The sequence below is a fragment of the Pseudophryne corroboree genome, assembly GCF_028390025.1.
Source record: "Pseudophryne corroboree isolate aPseCor3 chromosome 5 unlocalized genomic scaffold, aPseCor3.hap2 SUPER_5_unloc_3, whole genome shotgun sequence".
Lineage (NCBI taxonomy): Eukaryota > Metazoa > Chordata > Amphibia > Anura > Myobatrachidae > Pseudophryne > Pseudophryne corroboree.
In genome coordinates this window covers 96385-117348 of record NW_026967600.1, presented here as the reverse complement: position 1 = coordinate 117348, position 20964 = coordinate 96385, and the positions used below count along the sequence as shown (strand labels likewise).

Below are 20964 nucleotides of genomic sequence, written 5' to 3'. Positions count from 1 at the left end.
AAGCATCACCTATATAACTCCTCGCTCTCAAGCTACAGTTTGCTTTCCAGCATTATTAACACAGCTCTTCAGTGCATTGGTGTGGTAAAGGACTCACCATCTCCAGGTCCTTTAAGACTGTTCTATTGTACCACACCTAGAGACTTTCTATGTGCATCTAGAACAGGCAGCACGTCTTGAACAGCTGGAGGCTGCACTGGGCCATGTGATCCGCTGTCTCCAGGACCTATCCTCCCAGCTGGATGAAATTCAAACAACTCTCCGTGGTTCGGGGACGTCCAGTGTCTCGACTGCAGTGCCTACGGTGGTAACTCCACCCACCATACCCATTTCTGCTCCTTATCTTCATTTACCGACACCTGCTAAGTTTGATTGGTCCCCAAAAGCCTGCAGGGGATCCTTAAACCAGTGTGAGATCCACTTTGAGTTGCAACCTGGCAGTTTTCCTACAGACCGCACCAAAGTTGCCTATATTATCTCCCTTCTCAGTGGCTCTGCCCCAGGACGAACCTATGCAGATAGGTCACTCACGATTATCTCCAGCAGAGCGTAAAAGACGCCTATCTAAACGTCTCTGCCTCTATTGTGCTGCATCCTCCCATGTCATCAATGCTTTTCCTGAGCGTCCAGAAAAATTCCAAGTCCTAGCCCGCCAAAGAGAAGAACGGCTAGGAGTAACGAACTTCTCCTCATCTTCATGTGAGTGTAACCTCTCAGTCTCACTTCAAGGGGCTCAGCGTACTAAGAATCTTATTGCCCTGCTAGATTCTAGAGCAGCCGGAAACTTTATAACTGAGAGGTTTGTTAAGCAGTGGTCTCTACCCACTGAGAGACAGTCATCTCCGGTATCCTTAACTGCCGTGGATGGTAGTAAGATTTCTGATGCGGTGATTACCTCCAAGACACTATCTATCCGTCTGAAGGTAGGGGTTCTGCATACAGAACTGATCTCATTCCTGGAAATTCCAAGGGCCACTCATCATGTGGTTCTAGGCCTTCCATGGCTTCATCTTCATAATCCTCAAGTGGATTGGAGGACTACCCATATCCTGGCATGGGGTCCTTCCTGCACTGAGACTTGTCTGTCCAAAGTGCTTCCAGTTTGCATATCCTCCTACAAGTCTTCTGATGTTCCATCCCCAGGAGGGGGTTCCGAGTGTGCAGCCCAAGGAGGGTTATCCAATGTTCAAGCTCTAGTAGGGGCATATGAGTCTTCATCTCAATAAGGAGTATATGATCTGTCAACCCCAGGAGGGGCGCTGGAAATAACAACCCTGAGAGAGGTGTCTGATTCGTCAACCCCAGGAGGGGTCACCAAAGTTTCAGCCCCAAGGGAAGTATCCAGAGCCAAGTTCCCAGATGGAATTTTTTGTGCTACAGATGCAGTTATGAACTCCTGTTTGCCATCTTCAGAGAGCACCACCCTGTTGGTATCCAGCATGGACCAGGTCCAGGATTGTCTAACTGAACACTCAGATACCACTCATTCTGGTTCTAACCGGATTCTGACTCCTTCAGTTCCAGCTGATTCAACTGTCTCCAGACTCAATCCGGTTCCATCCGTAGGTCCAAAGACTCCTTCAGTTCCAGCTGATTCAACTGTCTCCAGACCCAATCCGGTTCCATCCGTAGGTCCAAAGTCTCCACCGGTCTCAGCCGGTTCAAGTTTGTCTGGACTCAATCTGGTCTCATCCATAAGTCCGGCACAGTCTCCTTATCAGTGTTTACCTTCCAGCTTCCAGCGGTGCCCTGTCTCTATATTCCGGTAATCTGCGCTCACAAGCATCTCCTGTATATGCTCTCAAGCATCTCCTGTATATGCTCTCAAGCATCTCCTGTAATCTGTGCTCACAAGCATCTCCTGTAATCTGCGCTCACAAGCATCTCCTGTATATGCTTCTAAGCATCTCCTGTATCTACGCTCACAAGCATCTCCTGTGTATGCTTCTAAGCATCACCTATATAACTCCTCGCTCTCAAGCTACAGTTTGCATTCCAGCATTATTAACACAGCTCTTCAGTGCATCGGTGTGGTAAAGGACTCACCATCTCCAGGTCCTTTAAGACTGTTCTATTGTACCACACCTAGAGACTTCCTATGTGCATCTCTGAGAGCTGTGTCTTGTCATCCTGTTACCATACTGCTAACTGTTGCTATCATGTGTGAGCTGAGTTCATTTAATAAACCTGTTGAATATATCCTCTGTTGTCGTGGTCACGCCTTCGGGCTTTAGGTACTGCAGGTTCACGCATGTCCAGGAGTCCTATCTGGCATCCCACATTTAAGTATACCTCAGCCCCTACAACTGAGGCTTCCAGTAGTCAGCACCAGCCCTCAGTTGTGACAAATTAGTATGTGATAAGTGTTAATAGAGTGTAAGGGTATGCCACACTAAAGCCATCCAGCTCAGCCAATCCAGGGGCACCACATCTCACACCTCCACAACCCTCCAATCCCGTCCAGTAGCTCAACAACACGAAGCATAGGGTAAGCGTCAGTTGTGGTTATTTCATTCAATTTGCAAAAGTCCATGCAAAACCATGTTGTCTCATCTTTCTTGGGAACCAACACAATCCCAGCAGCCCATGGGCTTTTAGATGGCACGATGACCCCCAAAACTAGCATCTCCTCAATCATAGTCTGTACGTCTCATAACATCTGAGGTCATTCGGTAAGTGACTTGTCGGATGGGCTTAGTGCTCCCAGCGTCCACATGGTAAGTGGTCAGGTCAGTTCGACCAGGTTGATAAGAAAACTGGGCTTGTTCAGCCTCTAATATCCTCTGCATCTCTTGCTGCTGAGCCGTGTTCAATTGTTGTCCCGTCTGGACTGATTCCATTCCTTTCTTCTCTATAGCAGCTACGAAAAGGTCAGGCAACGGATCAGTTTCCAGTGACTCTATAGGATGGCAACATACCACCATGGTCACTACTTGATGATCTCAATAAGCCTTGATTCAATGTATATGGAAAATGTGTAGGTACTTCCCTCCCTTATCCAGAGCGATCACATAATTAACTGATCCGGTTCACCTTACCATTGTATATGGCCCTTCCCAAGTGGCTTGCAGTTTGTTTTTCTGCACTGGGATAAGCACCATGACCTTTTTGCCCCAGATGCAACTCACGGTCTTGAGCGTGGCCATCGTACCATCCCCTTTGTTTCTCTTGTGATTCCCGGAGATGCTCTTGGGTTAACTATAGCAATATTCTCATCTGGTTCCGCATGTTCTCTACATATTGTAAAATGGTCTGCTGGTGTTCTTGAGAAGTTCCCTCCCAACTTTCTTTGACCAGGTCTAGAGGCCCCTGTACTTTCCGGGTGTACAAGAGTTCAAATGGGGAATATCTGGTAGATGTTTGTGGTACTTCCTGGTAAGTGAATAGAAGCTGTTGCAGGGCTCTCTCCTAGTCCCTCCCCTCAGACTGTACATAAACTTGTAGGAGTCTTTTCAGCATTCCATTGATTTGTTCACCAAGTCCATTAGTCTGCGGATGATAAGGGATGGTCTGAAGAGGGGTTCACTATGATATGCCGGCGGCGGGCTCCCGGCGACAGTGTGGCGAGCGCAAATGAGCCCCTTGCGGGCTCGCTGCGCTCGCCACGCTACGGGCACGGTGGCGCGCTATCACACTATTTTATTCTCCCTCCAGGGGGGTCGTGGACCCCCACGTGGGAGAATAAGTGTCGGTATGCCGGCTGTCGGGATCCCGGCACCGGTATACTGTGCGCTGGGATCCCGTCAGTCGGCATACAGAAGACCACCCCTGAAGAGGCCTAACCCCCCACTTTTCCCACAGGGTTTGCATTAGTTCACCACGGAATTGGGGTCCTTCATCTGTGACAACTTCTTGCGGATATCCGACCTGACTTAAGATGTCAGTGAGTGCTTGTGCAACATGTTCAGTGTCAATGGATGACAGGGCTACAGCCTCAGGATAACATGTAGCAAAGTCCACCAGTATAAGACATACTTCTTAACTGTGTGACTAGGAAAAGCTAATGGTCCAACTAGGTCTATGGAAACACGGGTTACCCTATAAGAGGTAATGGGTGCAGAAGAGATTTCTGTTGGGTCTTCCCCAGTCTCTGGCAGGTACTGCAGGTGTCCCGATATTGCTTAATGGGGGGTAATTCAGAGTTGATCGCAGCAGCAAATTTGTTAGCGGTTGAGTGAAACCATGTGCACTGCAGGGGGGCAGATGTAACATGTGCAGAGAGAGTTAGATTTGGGTGGGTTATGTTGTTTCTGTGCAGGATAAATACTGGCTGCTTTATTTTTACACTGCAATTTAGATTTCAGTTTGAATACACCGCACCCAAATCTAACTCTCTCTGCACATGTTACATCTGCCCCACCTGCAGTGCACATGGTTTTGCCCAACTGCTAACAAATTTGCTGCTGCGATCAACTCTGAATTACCCCCAATGTCTCTAGAAATCCACGGGCAGAATACATTCCGCAACAGCCGGGCCAGTGTTTTATGGGTGCCAAAATCACCGGGGATGTCATAGGCAAGAGCTGGTGATTTCGCTCTGTATTGTGTAGGTACCACCAACTTTTTAGTAGGCATGACTGCTTCCTGTCCAGTCTGAGAAACACCACTCGGTACAGTAACCCTCTTGCCATACTTTCTTGCTTCCATAGGCTGTTTCCAACCTAAGGTCAGCAGCACTTCTCAATTTACATAGGGAGGGGTCAATCCACTGGGTCTGTCGAAACTCACTCCAGTCCACCTCCCTCAAGTCTACCTCTAAAGTACTGGACAAGGGACTGGAGTCACTCACAGTTGTTGTCTGGGTAGGTTGGTTCTGTTCCATATCTGTGGTCTGGGTCACCACTCTTCATGTTTGGATTCTGGTCACCACTTGGATGAAGCGTGTAACCAGTCCTTGTCCCAGATAATTACAGAGGATCACCTTGGCTGCTAGCCCCTTGTGTACTCCAACTTCCATGATTCATTGATCCGCCACCCAGTCCTGATGTATCTTGGCAACAGGAATATCACCCGCTTGTCTCCCGGCATTGGCAATTCATATGTACTGTCCAGGAACAACTGCAGGAATCAGGTCTGGCTCAATCAACATGAGTGAGACTCTGAATCTCATAGGCCCTGTACCTTCTGGTCCTCCACTATCACAATCTGTAGGTGCCCTTACATATTCCTGGGAGTTGCCTGCTCCTCCCCAAGAACCAGGTCCATGATATACACTCCCATCTCCTCTGCCTCTGAATGGACGACCTCCTTACCATAATCCTCTGCGGTAACATACCACAAAGACTGGAGCAGGTATAGTCCCAGGGAATGTCTGTCGTTTGTGTGGTCAGTCCCTCAGCAAGTGCCCTGGTTGATTGCAGTGGCAACATTTCCGAGGTCCTGGGTTAGCCACTCTGAATCTGGGTGGCTGATAGGCAATGCTTTTGATAGGGTCTCTGTGGCCAGAGACCCCCCTGCCACATGGACAATGGCGGCCGCGGCGCTGAAGGGGTTAACCCTCAGCTGCCGGCACCATTTTACTGATCAATGTGTGCTTGACGCCACTTTCAAATGTGTACTGAGCGCTAGGCACCATCTTTAATATGTATAGGGTACTAGGCGCCATGTATTTAAAAATGTATATATATGTGTGTGTGTGTGTGTGTGTGTGTGAGTGTGTGTGCCACGGCCCCAGACCTCTCTGGCGACTGCGGAAGTGAGTGCAGCCCCCGGCGTGCTGGCATGTTGGTGTGCACTGGGGGAGAAGGGGGATCCACTGCAACTGGGAGACTGGCTCCCACTGGACTGCAGTGCTCAGTACAGACCACCGGGGTCCGGGAGCTCCGCTCCCGGCGCCGCGGCAGTAAGGGTGACCGCCGGGTGCACTGGCTTATCTGTGCGCCGGGGAAGAGGGAAGCCGCTGCAGCCAGATCAGCTCCCGCTGCAGTGATCTGTGTGTGCTGCCGCTAGGGAGTCCCACCGCTGTGTGCCGCCTCAGCCCTGTGGAGGTGGCAATCTGCAGCAGCCGGGACGAGTGTACCGGGCTGCTGTGCTATGGGGGGAGCGCCGCACACCGGGGACCGGGCTAGCCGTCTCCCTGCGTGGCAAGGGGACCACAGTGCGCCGCTCAGGGGGGACTGGGCTAGCCGGCTCCATAGCGGTGGGGATGAGTAGGATGTTGAGCACTGGGGTCCGGTAGCTATGCTCCCGGTGCCTCATCGCTCCAGAGATGCAGCGCCGCGGTGGCCGGAACGAGCGTCCCGAGTCGCCGGGCTAACAGATAGGGGGGTGCACATAAGTAGAGGGCTGACTGGAGGGAAGGGGGCAGCCAGGCACAGGGAATCCTGCCCCCCCCAGCACTGAGAGAGCTCTAGCATCCAGGCTGCAGGGCTCAGGGAGTGCAGTAAAGTAAAATGATGTTTTTAAATGTGAAATATATATATATATATATATATATATATATATATAGTGTGATGAGGCACTGCAGTGCCTGGGTGTGTGGAGCATGTGCAGGGCACAGGCTCAGTGTATTTTAACAGAAGTGTATGTGAAATGTGTTTAATGTATTTTAAAGTAAAATGCACTTACTTGGTTGTGTGTCCCAGGAGGGGGGAATCCATGGCTGTGCAGGCTGATGGATTCCCTCAGACCTTTTCCCCAAAAACGGAATACTTTCTCCTCCAGCCCCAAACTTAAAAGTAGCATGGGAAGAGAAAGGAAAAGCTCAGTTTTCCAACAAGCTGAATCATTTTCTGGGGCTCCATAGAGATCACCTTTTGTGAGCAGGAAACCCTGATTGGAGATCTAGGCTGCCCAGCTCTGGAGCCCGATTTCAGGCTGCAGATGCTGATCTGGGTCCCAGGCAGATTCCTGGAAGTAAGTTTAGGCGGGAAAACTTCCCCCAGCATAGACTGAATGTCACCAGGATGGATCCAGACCCTCCAGGATGGGACGGTCAAAGGAGAGTGACCACTCCCCACTGTCCATAGAGAACAATGGTAGCTGTGCATGTTACCAAGGCATGCACAGCCCATGGGTAAACATTGATTGGTTGTAAACCACAGGGCGGACTTACCCCCTGTGGTATTGTGTATTGGAGTAGGATAAAAGGAGGGCAGTTGCCCCATGAAAAGTGTATTCTACCATTTTCATTCTGCTGTAACATCTTGCTGTATTGCTGTTGCCCCTAGGAATAGGGAAGAGTCTTTTTTAAGACTATTTGAGCAAATAAACATCATCTGCCTCAAGACGACCGCTTCATCTTGTGACCTGCAGGGCTAGGCGAAACCTAGCTCCATTTTCCGGCTGTCCAGGGTGTATCCAGCGTCTCCAAGTTCTGCCTTCCTCCAGCTACCGGCAGAGGCCTAATCAAGCGACTAGTGGGAAATTCGTCACCGCCACACAGGTGTGGTAAGGCGGCGTGTCAACGCATACAGACCATAACCGTGGTTCCAAACGCCATGGCAGGTTAGGAGTTTGGTGGTGGCAGTATAGAACCCACCCACTGCGCAGTGGGTGGAGTCAGTAACAGGCAGTTACTGACGGTAAGCAGGAATCCCCTATTAGGCCAGGTCTGGCGTGACCTAAACATCCATTCTGTGTACTGGGGACGGGACGCGAAACCGGTGAGGGCTTTTGTACGGGACCGTCCAGTCACAGTCTCCTTTACTACTAACATTTATGCACAGTTCTTGACAGGGAGCTTCTCCACTCATTGGGTTCTTGTATCACCTGCTGCACTGAAGAATCTACATTGGGGACGATTTGATATATATTCATCAGACCATTCCACAGCTTGCTCAGTTGTACTGGGCTTCCGGTCCATGACCCACTCCCGTACCTGTGGTGCCATCTTAATGATTAGTTGTTCTACCATGATTAGGTTGATAATCTGCTCCACAGTGGAGGCCTGTCTTCCTTCAAGCCATTTCCCACAGGCTTGCCGTAGCTGACTGGAAAACTCCTGGTAGGAAGCAGTCCCACCTTTTCTCAGTGTCCTGAATTTGAGACGATAAAATTGTGCAGGGATCTGGAAGTTAGCGAGCAATGCCTTCTTTATACAAGCATAGACATCGGTGTGTAGGTGCCATAGTGGGGGAGAGTAGGCAAGTAACGTGCCCCCCCCCCCCCATCTTCCACTTTTACTGCTACTTCTGCAGAGCAGGTTGATATTTCCTGGTGATCACCAGACACTAACCATTAAGGGCCACATCATGTTAGGTGAGATATCCTCCCATCCATAGCCTTCATAATGATTTCTGATGCAATACTTTCCCACAGGTGTACAGGGGAAATATCTGGTGGTCCCCACTGACTGAGAGATCCTCACTCTTTTTCTAGTGGTCAATAACCTGGTGGGTAATTGGTTTGTTTCTATGAAAATTATACCAACATTTGCCCTCCTGCCAATAAAAATTGGGGGTCTGGACACTCCTCGGCCCCCTCCTTTGTAAAGGGTCCTGTTATTTGCATGTCTTTTTTAATGGTAGGCCAAGTCCCTTTATGGTGCCTGGTCACACCCCCTATGGTGGCTGGCCACACCCCCTGGTGGGCCCTTCATACCTCAGACTGAGACTCTCCTTGCATTAATGCTTATTAATATTATTTCATTTAAGTATTTTCATGAAAATGCTATAATGTTCTATTCTATAACTATATGCACAGATCTTATATTCCGGTGCCAGGGAACATTATATTACTGAGATTTGCCTGTCGATTACAACTTTGGATACTATTATAATGTTTATTGTATGTTCATAGGTTCCCTCCCAGCATCAGGACGCCATGCTACGTACCCTCATCTTCCTCACCTGCTGCCTATGTGCCGTGGATACCCAGTTCCCCCGAGTCTGCGCCACTGAAGCCGCCTTTCGCACCAAGAGTTGTTGCCCACTGTGGAAGGACAGAAGCCCATGTGGTTCCCTGTCAGGACGTGGAAAATGCATCAATTGGGCTCAGTTGACAGGAAGGAAGGTCCCCCAGTACAACGATGACCGTCTGGATTGGCCAAGGCACTACTACGACAACACCTGTGAGTGCTATGGGAACTTTAGCGGCTTTGACTGTGGTGATTGCAGATTCGGCCACCATGGAGAGAAATGTGACCGGAAAAAAGTGGTGCTGCGGCGCGAGCTCCGGGAACTGACATTTTTGGAAAAAGAACGATTATTCAGCTACCTGGCTCTAGCCAAGACTACCAAAAGCAGAGACTTTGTGGTCCTGAGCACGGGAGACAGACACCACCGGGAGACCTATCGCTTCGTGGACGCCTCTCTTTATGATGTGTTTGTTTGGATGCATTATTATTCCATGAAAGCTATCATGATAAATAGCAAGTTTGATCCTAATAAGAACTATGCTCATCAAGGCCCTGTATTCCCAGGCTGGCATCGCCTAAATCTCCTGTTCCTAGAGAGACAGATCCAGCTGATGACGGGAGATGAGGACTTTGCGATTCCATACTATGACTGGCGGGGGGATAAGAACTGCTCCATCTGTACCGATGACCTATTGGGAAGTAACGATGCCCAAGGGGTCCTCAACCCGTCTTCTCACTTCTCTTTCTGGAAGGTGAGTCTCAGTGCAGCCTATTTGTGTATTCATAACCAAACCTAAGACTTACAGATGTCTCCTCATACATCCAGTGATCGCACTGAGCCCCAAAAAAAGTGGGTCCCACGGACCCCTCACTTTTAAATATTGGGGTCCTTATCTGGGTCCCATCAGAATGAAGGTTCATATTAATCTTATTAATTATTCAAATAGAAAACCAGAATCGACTTGGACACTACAAAAGTGTTGCGAGGGGGAGGAGCGGTGACAACGCTGCTGAGCTGTGCAGCATGCAGGACACCCCGCACCAGAGCTGTAACTAGACATTTCGGTGCCCTTTGGTAGAAAGTAAATTGGTTCTCCCCCTCCCATATTGTAAATCAAGGACAGTGCACGCCAGAGGCGCACCCCAAAAATGATGGGGTGTGGCTTCATCGGGAAAGGGCATGGCCACATAATAGTACCAATTCACCTTACACCACACAGGTAGAGCACATTATACACATTGCACCAGGTAGAGCACATTATACACATTGCACCAAGTAGATCATGTTATACACATTGCACCAGGTAGCACACGTTATATACATTGCACCAGGTAGCGAACGTTATACACATTGCACCAGGTATAGCACGTTATACACATTGCGCCAGTTAGAACACCCTATACACATTGCACCAGGTAGAGCACGTTATACAGATTGCGGCAGTACGAACACCCTATACACATTGCACCAGGTAGAGCACGTCACACACATTGCACCAGGTAGAGCACATTATACACATTGCACCAGGTAGAGCACGTTATACACATTGCACCAGGTAGAGCACATTACACACATTGCGCCAGTTAGAACACCCTATACACATTGCACCAGGTAGAGCACGTCACACACATTGCACCAGGTAGAGCACATTATACACATTGCACCAGGTAGAGCACGTTATACACATTGCACCAGGTAGAGCACGTTATACACATTGCACCAGGTAGAGCACATTACACACATTGCGCCAGTTAGAACACCCTATACACATTGCACCAGGTAGAGCACATTATACAGATTGCGCCAGTTAGAACACCCTATACACATTGCACAAGGTAGAGCACGTTACACACATTGCACCATGTGGAGCACGTTATAAACATTGCGCCAGTTAGAACACCCTATACACATTGCATCAGGTAAAGCACGTTACACACATTGCACCAGGTAGAGCACGTTATACACATTGCACCAGTTAGAACACGCTATACACATTGCACCAGGTAGAGCACGTTACACACATTGCATCAGGTAGAACACCCTTTTCACATTGCACCAGATAGAGCACGTTATACACATTGCACCAGTTAGAACACCCTTTTCACATTGCACCAGATAGAGCACGTTATACACATTGCACCAGTTAGAACACCCTATTCACATTGCACCTGGTAGAGCACATTATACACATTGCACCAGTTAGAACACGCTATACACATTGCACCAGGTAGAGCATGTTACACACATTGCACCAGGTAGAGCACGTTATACACATTGCGCCAGTTAGAACACCCTATACACATTGCACCAGGTATAGCACGTTACACACATTGCACCTGGTAGAGCACGTTATACACATTGCGCCAGTTAGAACACCCTATACACATTGCACCAGGTAAAGCACGTTACACACATTGCACCAGGTAGAGCACGTTACACACATTGCACCTGGTAGAGCATGTTATACACATTGCGCCAGTTAGAACACCCTATACACATTGTACCAGGTAGAGCACGTTACACACATTGCACCTGGTAGAGCACGTTACACACATTGCGCCAGTTAGAACACGCTATACACATTTCCCTAGGTAGAGCACATTATACACATTGCACCAGGTAGAGCACGTTACATACATTGCACCTGGTAGAGCACATTACACACATTGCACCATGTAGAGCACGTTATACACATTGCACCAGGTAGAGCATGTTATACACATTGCGCCAGTTAGAACACCCTATACACATTGCACCAGGTAGAGCACGTTACACACATTGCACCATGTGGAGCACGTTATAAACATTGCGCCAGTTAGAACACCCTATACACATTGCATCAGGTAAAGCACGTTACACACATTGCACCAGGTAGAGCACGTTATACAGATTGCGCCAGTTAGAACACCCTATACACATTTCCCTAGGTAGAGCACATTATACACATTGCACCAGGTAGAGCACATTACACACATTGCGCCAGTTAGAACACCCTATACACATTGTACCAGGTAGAGCACGTTACACACATTGTACCAGGTAGAGCACGTTACACACATTGCACCATGTGGAGCACGTTATAAACATTGCGCCAGTTAGAACACCCTAAACACATTGCATCAGGTAGAACACGTTATACACATTGCACCAGTTAGAACACGCTATACACATTGCACCAGGTAGAGCATGTTACACACATTGCATCAGGTAGAGTACGTTATACACATTGCGTCAGTTAGAACACCCTATACACATTGCACCAGGTAGAGCATGTTACACACATTGCATCAGGTAGAGTACGTTATACACATTGCGTCAGTTAGAACACCCTATACACATTGCATCAGGTAGAGCACGTTATACACATTGCACCAGTTAGAACACCCTATACACATTGCACCAGGTAGAGCATGTTAAACACATTGCATCAGGTAGAGTACGTTATACACATTGCGTCAGTTAGAACACCCTATACACATTGCACCAGGTAGAGCATGTTACACACATTGCACCTGGTAGAGCACGTTATACACATTGCACCAGTTAGAACACCCTAAACACATTGCACAAGGTAGAGCACGTTACACACATTGCACCATGTGGAGCACGTTATAAACATTGCGCCAGTTAGAACACCCTATACACATTGCATCAGGTAGAGCACGCTACACACATTGCACCAGGTAGAGCACGTTATACACATTGCACCAGTTAGAACACGCTATACACATTGCACCAGGTAGAGCACGTTACACATATTGTACCAGGTAGAGCACGTTATACACATTGCACCAGTTAGAACACGCTATACACATTGCACCAGGTAGAGCACGTTATACACATTGCACCAGTTAGAACACGCTATACACATTGCACCAGGTAGAGCACGTTACACACATTGTACCAGGTAGAGCACGTTATACACATTGCGCCAGTTAGAACACCCTATACACATTGCACCAGGTAGAGCACATTACACACATTGCATCAGGTAAAGCACATTATACACAATGCACCAGGTAAAGTACATTATACACATTGCACCAGGTAGAGCACATTATACACATTGCACCAGGTAGAGCACGTTACATACATTGCACCTGGTAGAGCACATTACACACATTGCACCATGTAGAGCACGTTATACACATTGCACCAGGTAGAGCACGTTATACACATTGCGCCAGTTAGAACACCCTATACACATTGCACCAGGTAGAGCACGTTACACACATTGCACCATGTGGAGCACGTTATAAACATTGTGCCAGTTAGAACACCCTATACACATTGCATCAGGTAAAGCACGTTACACACATTGCACCAGGTAGAGCACGTTATACAGATTGTGCCAGTTAGAACACCCTATACACATTTCCCTAGGTAGAGCACATTATACACATTGCACCAGGTAGAGCACATTACACACATTGCGCCAGTTAGAACACCCTATACACATTGTACCAGGTAGAGCACGTTACACACATTGTACCAGGTAGAGCACGTTATACACATTGCACCATGTGGAGCACGTTATAAACATTGCGCCAGTTAGAACACCCTATACACATTGCACAAGGTAGAGCACGTTACACACATTGCACCATGTGGAGCACGTTATAAACATTGCGCCAGTTAGAACACCCTAAACACATTGCATCAGGTAGAACACGTTATACACATTGCACCAGTTAGAACACGCTATACACATTGCACAAGGTAGAGCATGTTACACACATTGCACCAGGTAGAGCACGTTATACAGATTGCGCCAGTTAGAACACCCTATACACATTGCACCAGGTAGAGCATGTTACACACATTGCACCTGGTAGAGCACGTTATACACATTGCACCAGTTAGAACACCCTAAACACATTGCATCAGGTAGAGCATGTTATACACATTGCACCAGTTAGAACACGCTATACACATTGCACCAGGTAGAGCATGTTACACACATTGCACCAGGTAGAGCACGTTATACACATTGCACCAGTTAGAACACCCTAAATATTGGGGTCCTTATCTGGGTCCCATCAGAATGAAGGTTCATATTAATCTTATTAATTATTCAAATAGAAAACCAGAATCGACTTGGACACTACAAAAGTGTTGCGAGGGGGAGGAGCGGTGACAACGCTGCTGAGCTGTGCAGCATGCAGGACACCCCGCACCAGAGCTGTAACTAGACATTTCGGTGCCCTTTGGTAGAAAGTAAATTGGTTCTCCCCCTCCCATATTGTAAATCAAGGACAGTGCACGCCAGAGGCGCACCCCAAAAATGATGGGGTGTGGCTTCATCGGGAAAGAGCATGGCCACATAATAGTACCAATTCACATTACACCACACAGGTAGAGCACATTATACACATTGCACCAGGTAGAGCACATTATACACATTGCACCAAGTAGATCATGTTATACACATTGCACCAGGTAGCGCACGTTATATACATTGCACCAGGTAGCGAACGTTATACACATTGCACCAGGTATAGCACGTTATACACATTGCGCCAGTTAGAACACCCTATACACATTGCACCAGGTAGAGCACGTTATACAGATTGCGGCAGTACGAACACCCTATACACATTGCACCAGGTAGAGCACGTCACACACATTGCACCAGGTAGAGCACATTATACACATTGCACCAGGTAGAGCACGTTATACACATTGCACCAGGTAGAGCACATTACACACATTGCGCCAGTTAGAACACCCTATACACATTGCACCAGGTAGAGCACGTCACACACATTGCACCAGGTAGAGCACATTATACACATTGCACCAGGTAGAGCACGTTATACACATTGCACCAGGTAGAGCACGTTATACACATTGCACCAGGTAGAGCACATTACACACATTGCGCCAGTTAGAACACCCTATACACATTGCACCAGGTAGAGCACATTATACAGATTGCGCCAGTTAGAACACCCTATACACATTGCACAAGGTAGAGCACGTTACACACATTGCACCATGTGGAGCACGTTATAAACATTGCGCCAGTTAGAACACCCTATACACATTGCATCAGGTAAAGCACGTTACACACATTGCACCAGGTAGAGCACGTTATACACATTGCACCAGTTAGAACACGCTATACACATTGCACCAGGTAGAGCACGTTACACACATTGCATCAGGTAGAACACCCTTTTCACATTGCACCAGATAGAGCACGTTATACACATTGCACCAGTTAGAACACCCTTTTCACATTGCACCAGATAGAGCACGTTATACACATTGCACCAGTTAGAACACCCTATTCACATTGCACCTGGTAGAGCACATTATACACATTGCACCAGTTAGAACACGCTATACACATTGCACCAGGTAGAGCATGTTACACACATTGCACCAGGTAGAGCACGTTATACACATTGCGCCAGTTAGAACACCCTATACACATTGCACCAGGTATAGCACGTTACACACATTGCACCTGGTAGAGCACGTTATACACATTGCGCCAGTTAGAACACCCTATACACATTGCACCAGGTAAAGCACGTTACACACATTGCACCAGGTAGAGCACGTTACACACATTGCACCTGGTAGAGCATGTTATACACATTGCGCCAGTTAGAACACCCTATACACATTGTACCAGGTAGAGCACGTTACACACATTGCACCTGGTAGAGCACGTTACACACATTGCGCCAGTTAGAACACGCTATACACATTTCCCTAGGTAGAGCACATTATACACATTGCACCAGGTAGAGCACGTTACATACATTGCACCTGGTAGAGCACATTACACACATTGCACCATGTAGAGCACGTTATACACATTGCACCAGGTAGAGCATGTTATACACATTGCGCCAGTTAGAACACCCTATACACATTGCACCAGGTAGAGCACGTTACACACATTGCACCATGTGGAGCACGTTATAAACATTGCGCCAGTTAGAACACCCTATACACATTTCATCAGGTAAAGCACGTTACACACATTGCACCAGGTAGAGCACGTTATACAGATTGCGCCAGTTAGAACACCCTATACACATTTCCCTAGGTAGAGCACATTATACACATTGCACCAGGTAGAGCACATTACACACATTGCGCCAGTTAGAACACCCTATACACATTGTACCAGGTAGAGCACGTTACACACATTGTACCAGGTAGAGCACGTTACACACATTGCACCATGTGGAGCACGTTATAAACATTGCGCCAGTTAGAACACCCTAAACACATTGCATCAGGTAGAACACGTTATACACATTGCACCAGTTAGAACACGCTATACACATTGCACCAGGTAGAGCATGTTACACACATTGCATCAGGTAGAGTACGTTATACACATTGCGTCAGTTAGAACACCCTATACACATTGCACCAGGTAGAGCATGTTACACACATTGCATCAGGTAGAGTACGTTATACACATTGCGTCAGTTAGAACACCCTATACACATTGCATCAGGTAGAGCACGTTATACACATTGCACCAGTTAGAACACCCTATACACATTGCACCAGGTAGAGCATGTTAAACACATTGCATCAGGTAGAGTACGTTATACACATTGCGTCAGTTAGAACACCCTATACACATTGCACCAGGTAGAGCATGTTACACACATTGCACCTGGTAGAGCACGTTATACACATTGCACCAGTTAGAACACCCTAAACACATTGCACAAGGTAGAGCACGTTACACACATTGCACCATGTGGAGCACGTTATAAACATTGCGCCAGTTAGAACACCCTATACACATTGCATCAGGTAGAGCACGCTACACACATTGCAACCAGGTAGAGCACGTTATACACATTGCACCAGTTAGAACACGCTATACACATTGCACCAGGTAGAGCACGTTACACATATTGTACCAGGTAGAGCACGTTATACACATTGCACCAGTTAGAACACGCTATACACATTGCACCAGGTAGAGCACGTTATACACATTGCACCAGTTAGAACACGCTATACACATTGCACCAGGTAGAGCACGTTACACACATTGTACCAGGTAGAGCACGTTATACACATTGCGCCAGTTAGAACACCCTATACACATTGCACCAGGTAGAGCACATTACACACATTGCATCAGGTAAAGCACATTATACACAATGCACCAGGTAAAGTACATTATACACATTGCACCAGGTAGAGCACATTATACACATTGCACCAGGTAGAGCACGTTACATACATTGCACCTGGTAGAGCACATTACACACATTGCACCATGTAGAGCACGTTATACACATTGCACCAGGTAGAGCACGTTATACACATTGCGCCAGTTAGAACACCCTATACACATTGCACCAGGTAGAGCACGTTACACACATTGCACCATGTGGAGCACGTTATAAACATTGTGCCAGTTAGAACACCCTATACACATTGCATCAGGTAAAGCACGTTATACACATTGCACCAGTTAGAACACGCTATACACATTGCACAAGGTAGAGCATGTTACACACATTGCACCAGGTAGAGCACGTTATACAGATTGCGCCAGTTAGAACACCCTATACACATTGCACCAGGTAGAGCATGTTACACACATTGCACCTGGTAGAGCACGTTATACACATTGCACCAGTTAGAACACCCTAAACACATTGCATCAGGTAGAGCATGTTATACACATTGCACCAGTTAGAACACGCTATACACATTGCACCAGGTAGAGCATGTTACACACATTGCACCAGGTAGAGCACGTTATACACATTGCACCAGTTAGAACACCCTATACACATTGCACCAGGTAGAGCACGTTATACACATTGCACCATGTGGAGCACGTTATAAACATTGCGCCAGTTAGAACACCCTATACACATTGCACAAGGTAGAACACGTTATACACATTGCACCAGTTAGAACACGCTATACACATTGCACCAGGTAGAGCATGTTACACACATTGCACCAGGTAGAGCACGTTATACAGATTGCGCCAGTTAGAACACCCTATACACATTGCACCAGGTAGAGCATGTTACACACATTGCACCTGGTAGAGCACGTTATACACATTGCACCAGTTAGAACACCCTAAACACATTGCATCAGGTAGAGCATGTTATACACATTGCACCAGTTAGAACACGCTATACACATTGCACCAGGTAGAGCATGTTACACACATTGCACCAGGTAGAGCACGTTATACACATTGCACCAGTTAGAACACCCTATACACATTGCACCAGGTAGAGCACGTTACACACATTGCACCTGGTAGAGCACGTTATACACATTGCGCCAGTTAGAACACCCTATACACATTGCACAAGGTAGAGCACGTTACACACATTGCACCATGTGGAGCACGTTATAAACATTGCGCCAGTTAGAACACCCTATACACATTGCATCAGGTAGAGCACGTTACACACATTGCACCAGGTAGAGCACGTTATACACATTGCACCAGTTAGAACACGCTATACACATTGCACCAGGTAGAGCACGTTACACACATTGTACCAGGTAGAGCACGTTATACACATTGCACCAGTTAGAACACGCTATACACATTGCACCAGGTAGAGCACGTTATACACATTGCACCAGTTAGAACACGCTATACACATTGCACCAGGTAGAGCACGTTACACACATTGTACCAGGTAGAGCACGTTATACACATTGCGCCAGTTAGAACACCCTATACACATTGCACCAGGTAGAGCACGTTACACACATTGCATCAGGTAAAGCACATTATACACAATGCACCAGGTAAAGTACGTTATACACATTGCACCAGGTGGAGAACATTATACACATTGCACCAGGTAAAGCACGTTATACAAATTGCACCAGGTAGAGAACATTATACACATTGCACCAGGAAGAGCACGTTACACACATTGTACCAGGTAGAGCACGTTACACACATTGCGCCAGGTAGAGCACGTTATACACATTGCACCAGTTAGTGTTCTATACACATTTTATATGGTAGCAGGGAGTAGTGGCAGAGAGGCACCAGGCAGTAGGGACAGAGACAGGCAGCAGAAAGTAGGGACAGAGACAGGCACTAGGGAGTAGTTACAGAGGTAGCAGGGAGTAGGGACAGAGAGAGGCACCAGGGAGTAGGGACAGAGGTAGCAGGGTAAAGGGACAGAGAGAGGCACTAGGGGGTAGGGACAGAGGTAGTAGGGACAGAGAGAGGCACCAGGGAGTAGGGACAGAAAGAGGCACCAGGTAGTAGGGACAGTGGTAGCTGGGAGTAGGGACAGAGAGGCACCAGGGAGTAGGGAGAGAGGTAGCAGGTAGTAGGGAGAGAGGTAGCAGGGAGTAGGGACAGAGGCACCAGGGAGTAGGGACAGAGGCACCAGGGAGTAGGGACAGAGGCACCAGGGAGTAGGGACAGAGGTGTAGCAGGGAGTAGGGACAGAGAGAGGCACCAGGGAATAGGGACAGAGGTAGCAGGGAGTAGGGACAGAGAGGCACCAGGGAGTAGGGACAGAGGTAGCAGGGAGTATGGACAGAGAGGCACCAGGGAGTAGGGACAGAGGTAGCAGGGAGTAGGGACAGAGGCACCAGGGGAGTAGGGTAAGAAAGAGGCACCAGGGAGGGGGGACAGTGGTAGCAGGGAGTATGGACAGAGAGGCACCAGGGAGTAGGGACAGATGTAGCAGGGAGTAGGGACGGAGAGGTAGCAGAGAGTAGGGACAGAGGTAGCAGGGAGTAGGGACAGAGGCACCAGGGAGTAGGGACAGAGGCACCAGGGAGTAGGGACAGAGGCATCAGAGGAGTAGGGACAGAGGCACCAGGGGAATTGGGATAGAGGCACCAGGGAGTAGGGACAGAAGTATCAGGGAGTAGGGACAGAGGCACCAGGGGAGTAGGGACAGAGGCACTATGGGATTAGGGACAGAGGCACTATGGGATTAGGGACAGAGGCACCAGGGAGTATGGACAGAGGCACTATGGGAGTAGGGACAGAGGCACCAGGGAGTATGGACAGAGGCACCAGGGAGTATGGACAGAGGCACCAGGGAGTATGGACAGAGGCACCAGGGAGTATGGACAGAGGCACCAGGGAGTAGGGACAGAGGCACCAGAGGAGTAGGGACAGAGGCACCAGAGGAGTAGGGACAGAGGCACCAGAAGAGTAGGGACAGAGGCACCAGAGGAGTAGGGACAGAGGCACCAGAGGAGTAGGGACAGAGGCACCAGGGGAGTAGGGACAGAGGCACTAGGGAAGTAGGGACAAAGGCACCAGGGAGAAAGGACAGAGGCACCTGGCGAGTAGGGACAGAGGTAGCAGGGAGTAGGGACAGAGGTAGCAGGGAGTAGGGACAGAGGCACCAGGGAGAAGGGACAGAGGCACCAGGCGAGCAGGGACAGAGGCACCAGGGAGTAGGGACAGAGGCACCTGGCGAGTAGGGACAGAGGCACCAGGGAGTAGGGACAGAGGCACCAGGGAGTAGGGACAGAGGCACCAGGGAGAAGGGACAGAGGCACCTGGCGAGTAGGGACAGAGGCACCAGGGAATAGGGACAGAGGCACCAGGGAGTAGGGACAGAGGCACCAGGGAGTAGGGACAGAGGCACCAGGCGAGCAGGGACAGAGGCACCAGGCGAGCAGGGACAGAGGCACCAGGGAGTAGGGACAGAGGCACCTGGCGAGTTGGGACAGAGGCACCAGGGAGTAGGGACAGAGGCACCAGGGAGTAGGGACAGAGGCACCAGGGAGAAGGGACAGAGGCACCTAGCGAGTAGGGACAGAGGCACCAGGGAGTAGGGACAGAGGCACCAGGCGAGCAGGGACAGAGGCACCAGGCGAGTAGGGACAGAGGCACCAGGGAGTAGGGACAGAGGCACCAGGGGAGTAGGGACAGAGAGGCACCAGGGAGTAGGGACAGAGAGGCACCAGGGAGTAGGGACAGAGGCACCAGGGAGTAGGGACAGAGGCACCAGGGAGTAGGGACAGAGGCAGCAGGGAGTAGGGACAGAGAGGCACCAGGGAGTAGGGACAGAGGTAGCAAGCAGTAGGGACAGAGGTTGCAGGGAGTAGGGACAGAGGCACCAGGGAGTAGGGACAGAGGCACCAGGGGAGTAGGGACAGAGGCACCAGGGGAGTAGGGACAGAGGCACCAGGGGAGTAGGGACAGAGG

General features: G+C 48.7%; 1 protein-coding gene across 1 annotated transcript in view; it reads left to right on the top strand.

Annotated features, from left to right (window-relative positions):
- The window catches only part of LOC134985582 (tyrosinase-like), a 93377-nt gene that overhangs the window by 20520 nt on the left and 51893 nt on the right, over window positions 1–20964 (top strand). The window contains exon 2 of the mRNA XM_063950403.1: window positions 8740–9549. Within this exon, the coding sequence (XP_063806473.1) occupies window positions 8764–9549 (786 nt within the window). The 5' untranslated portion in view covers window positions 8740–8763. The remainder of the gene's footprint in view (window positions 1–8739; window positions 9550–20964) is intronic.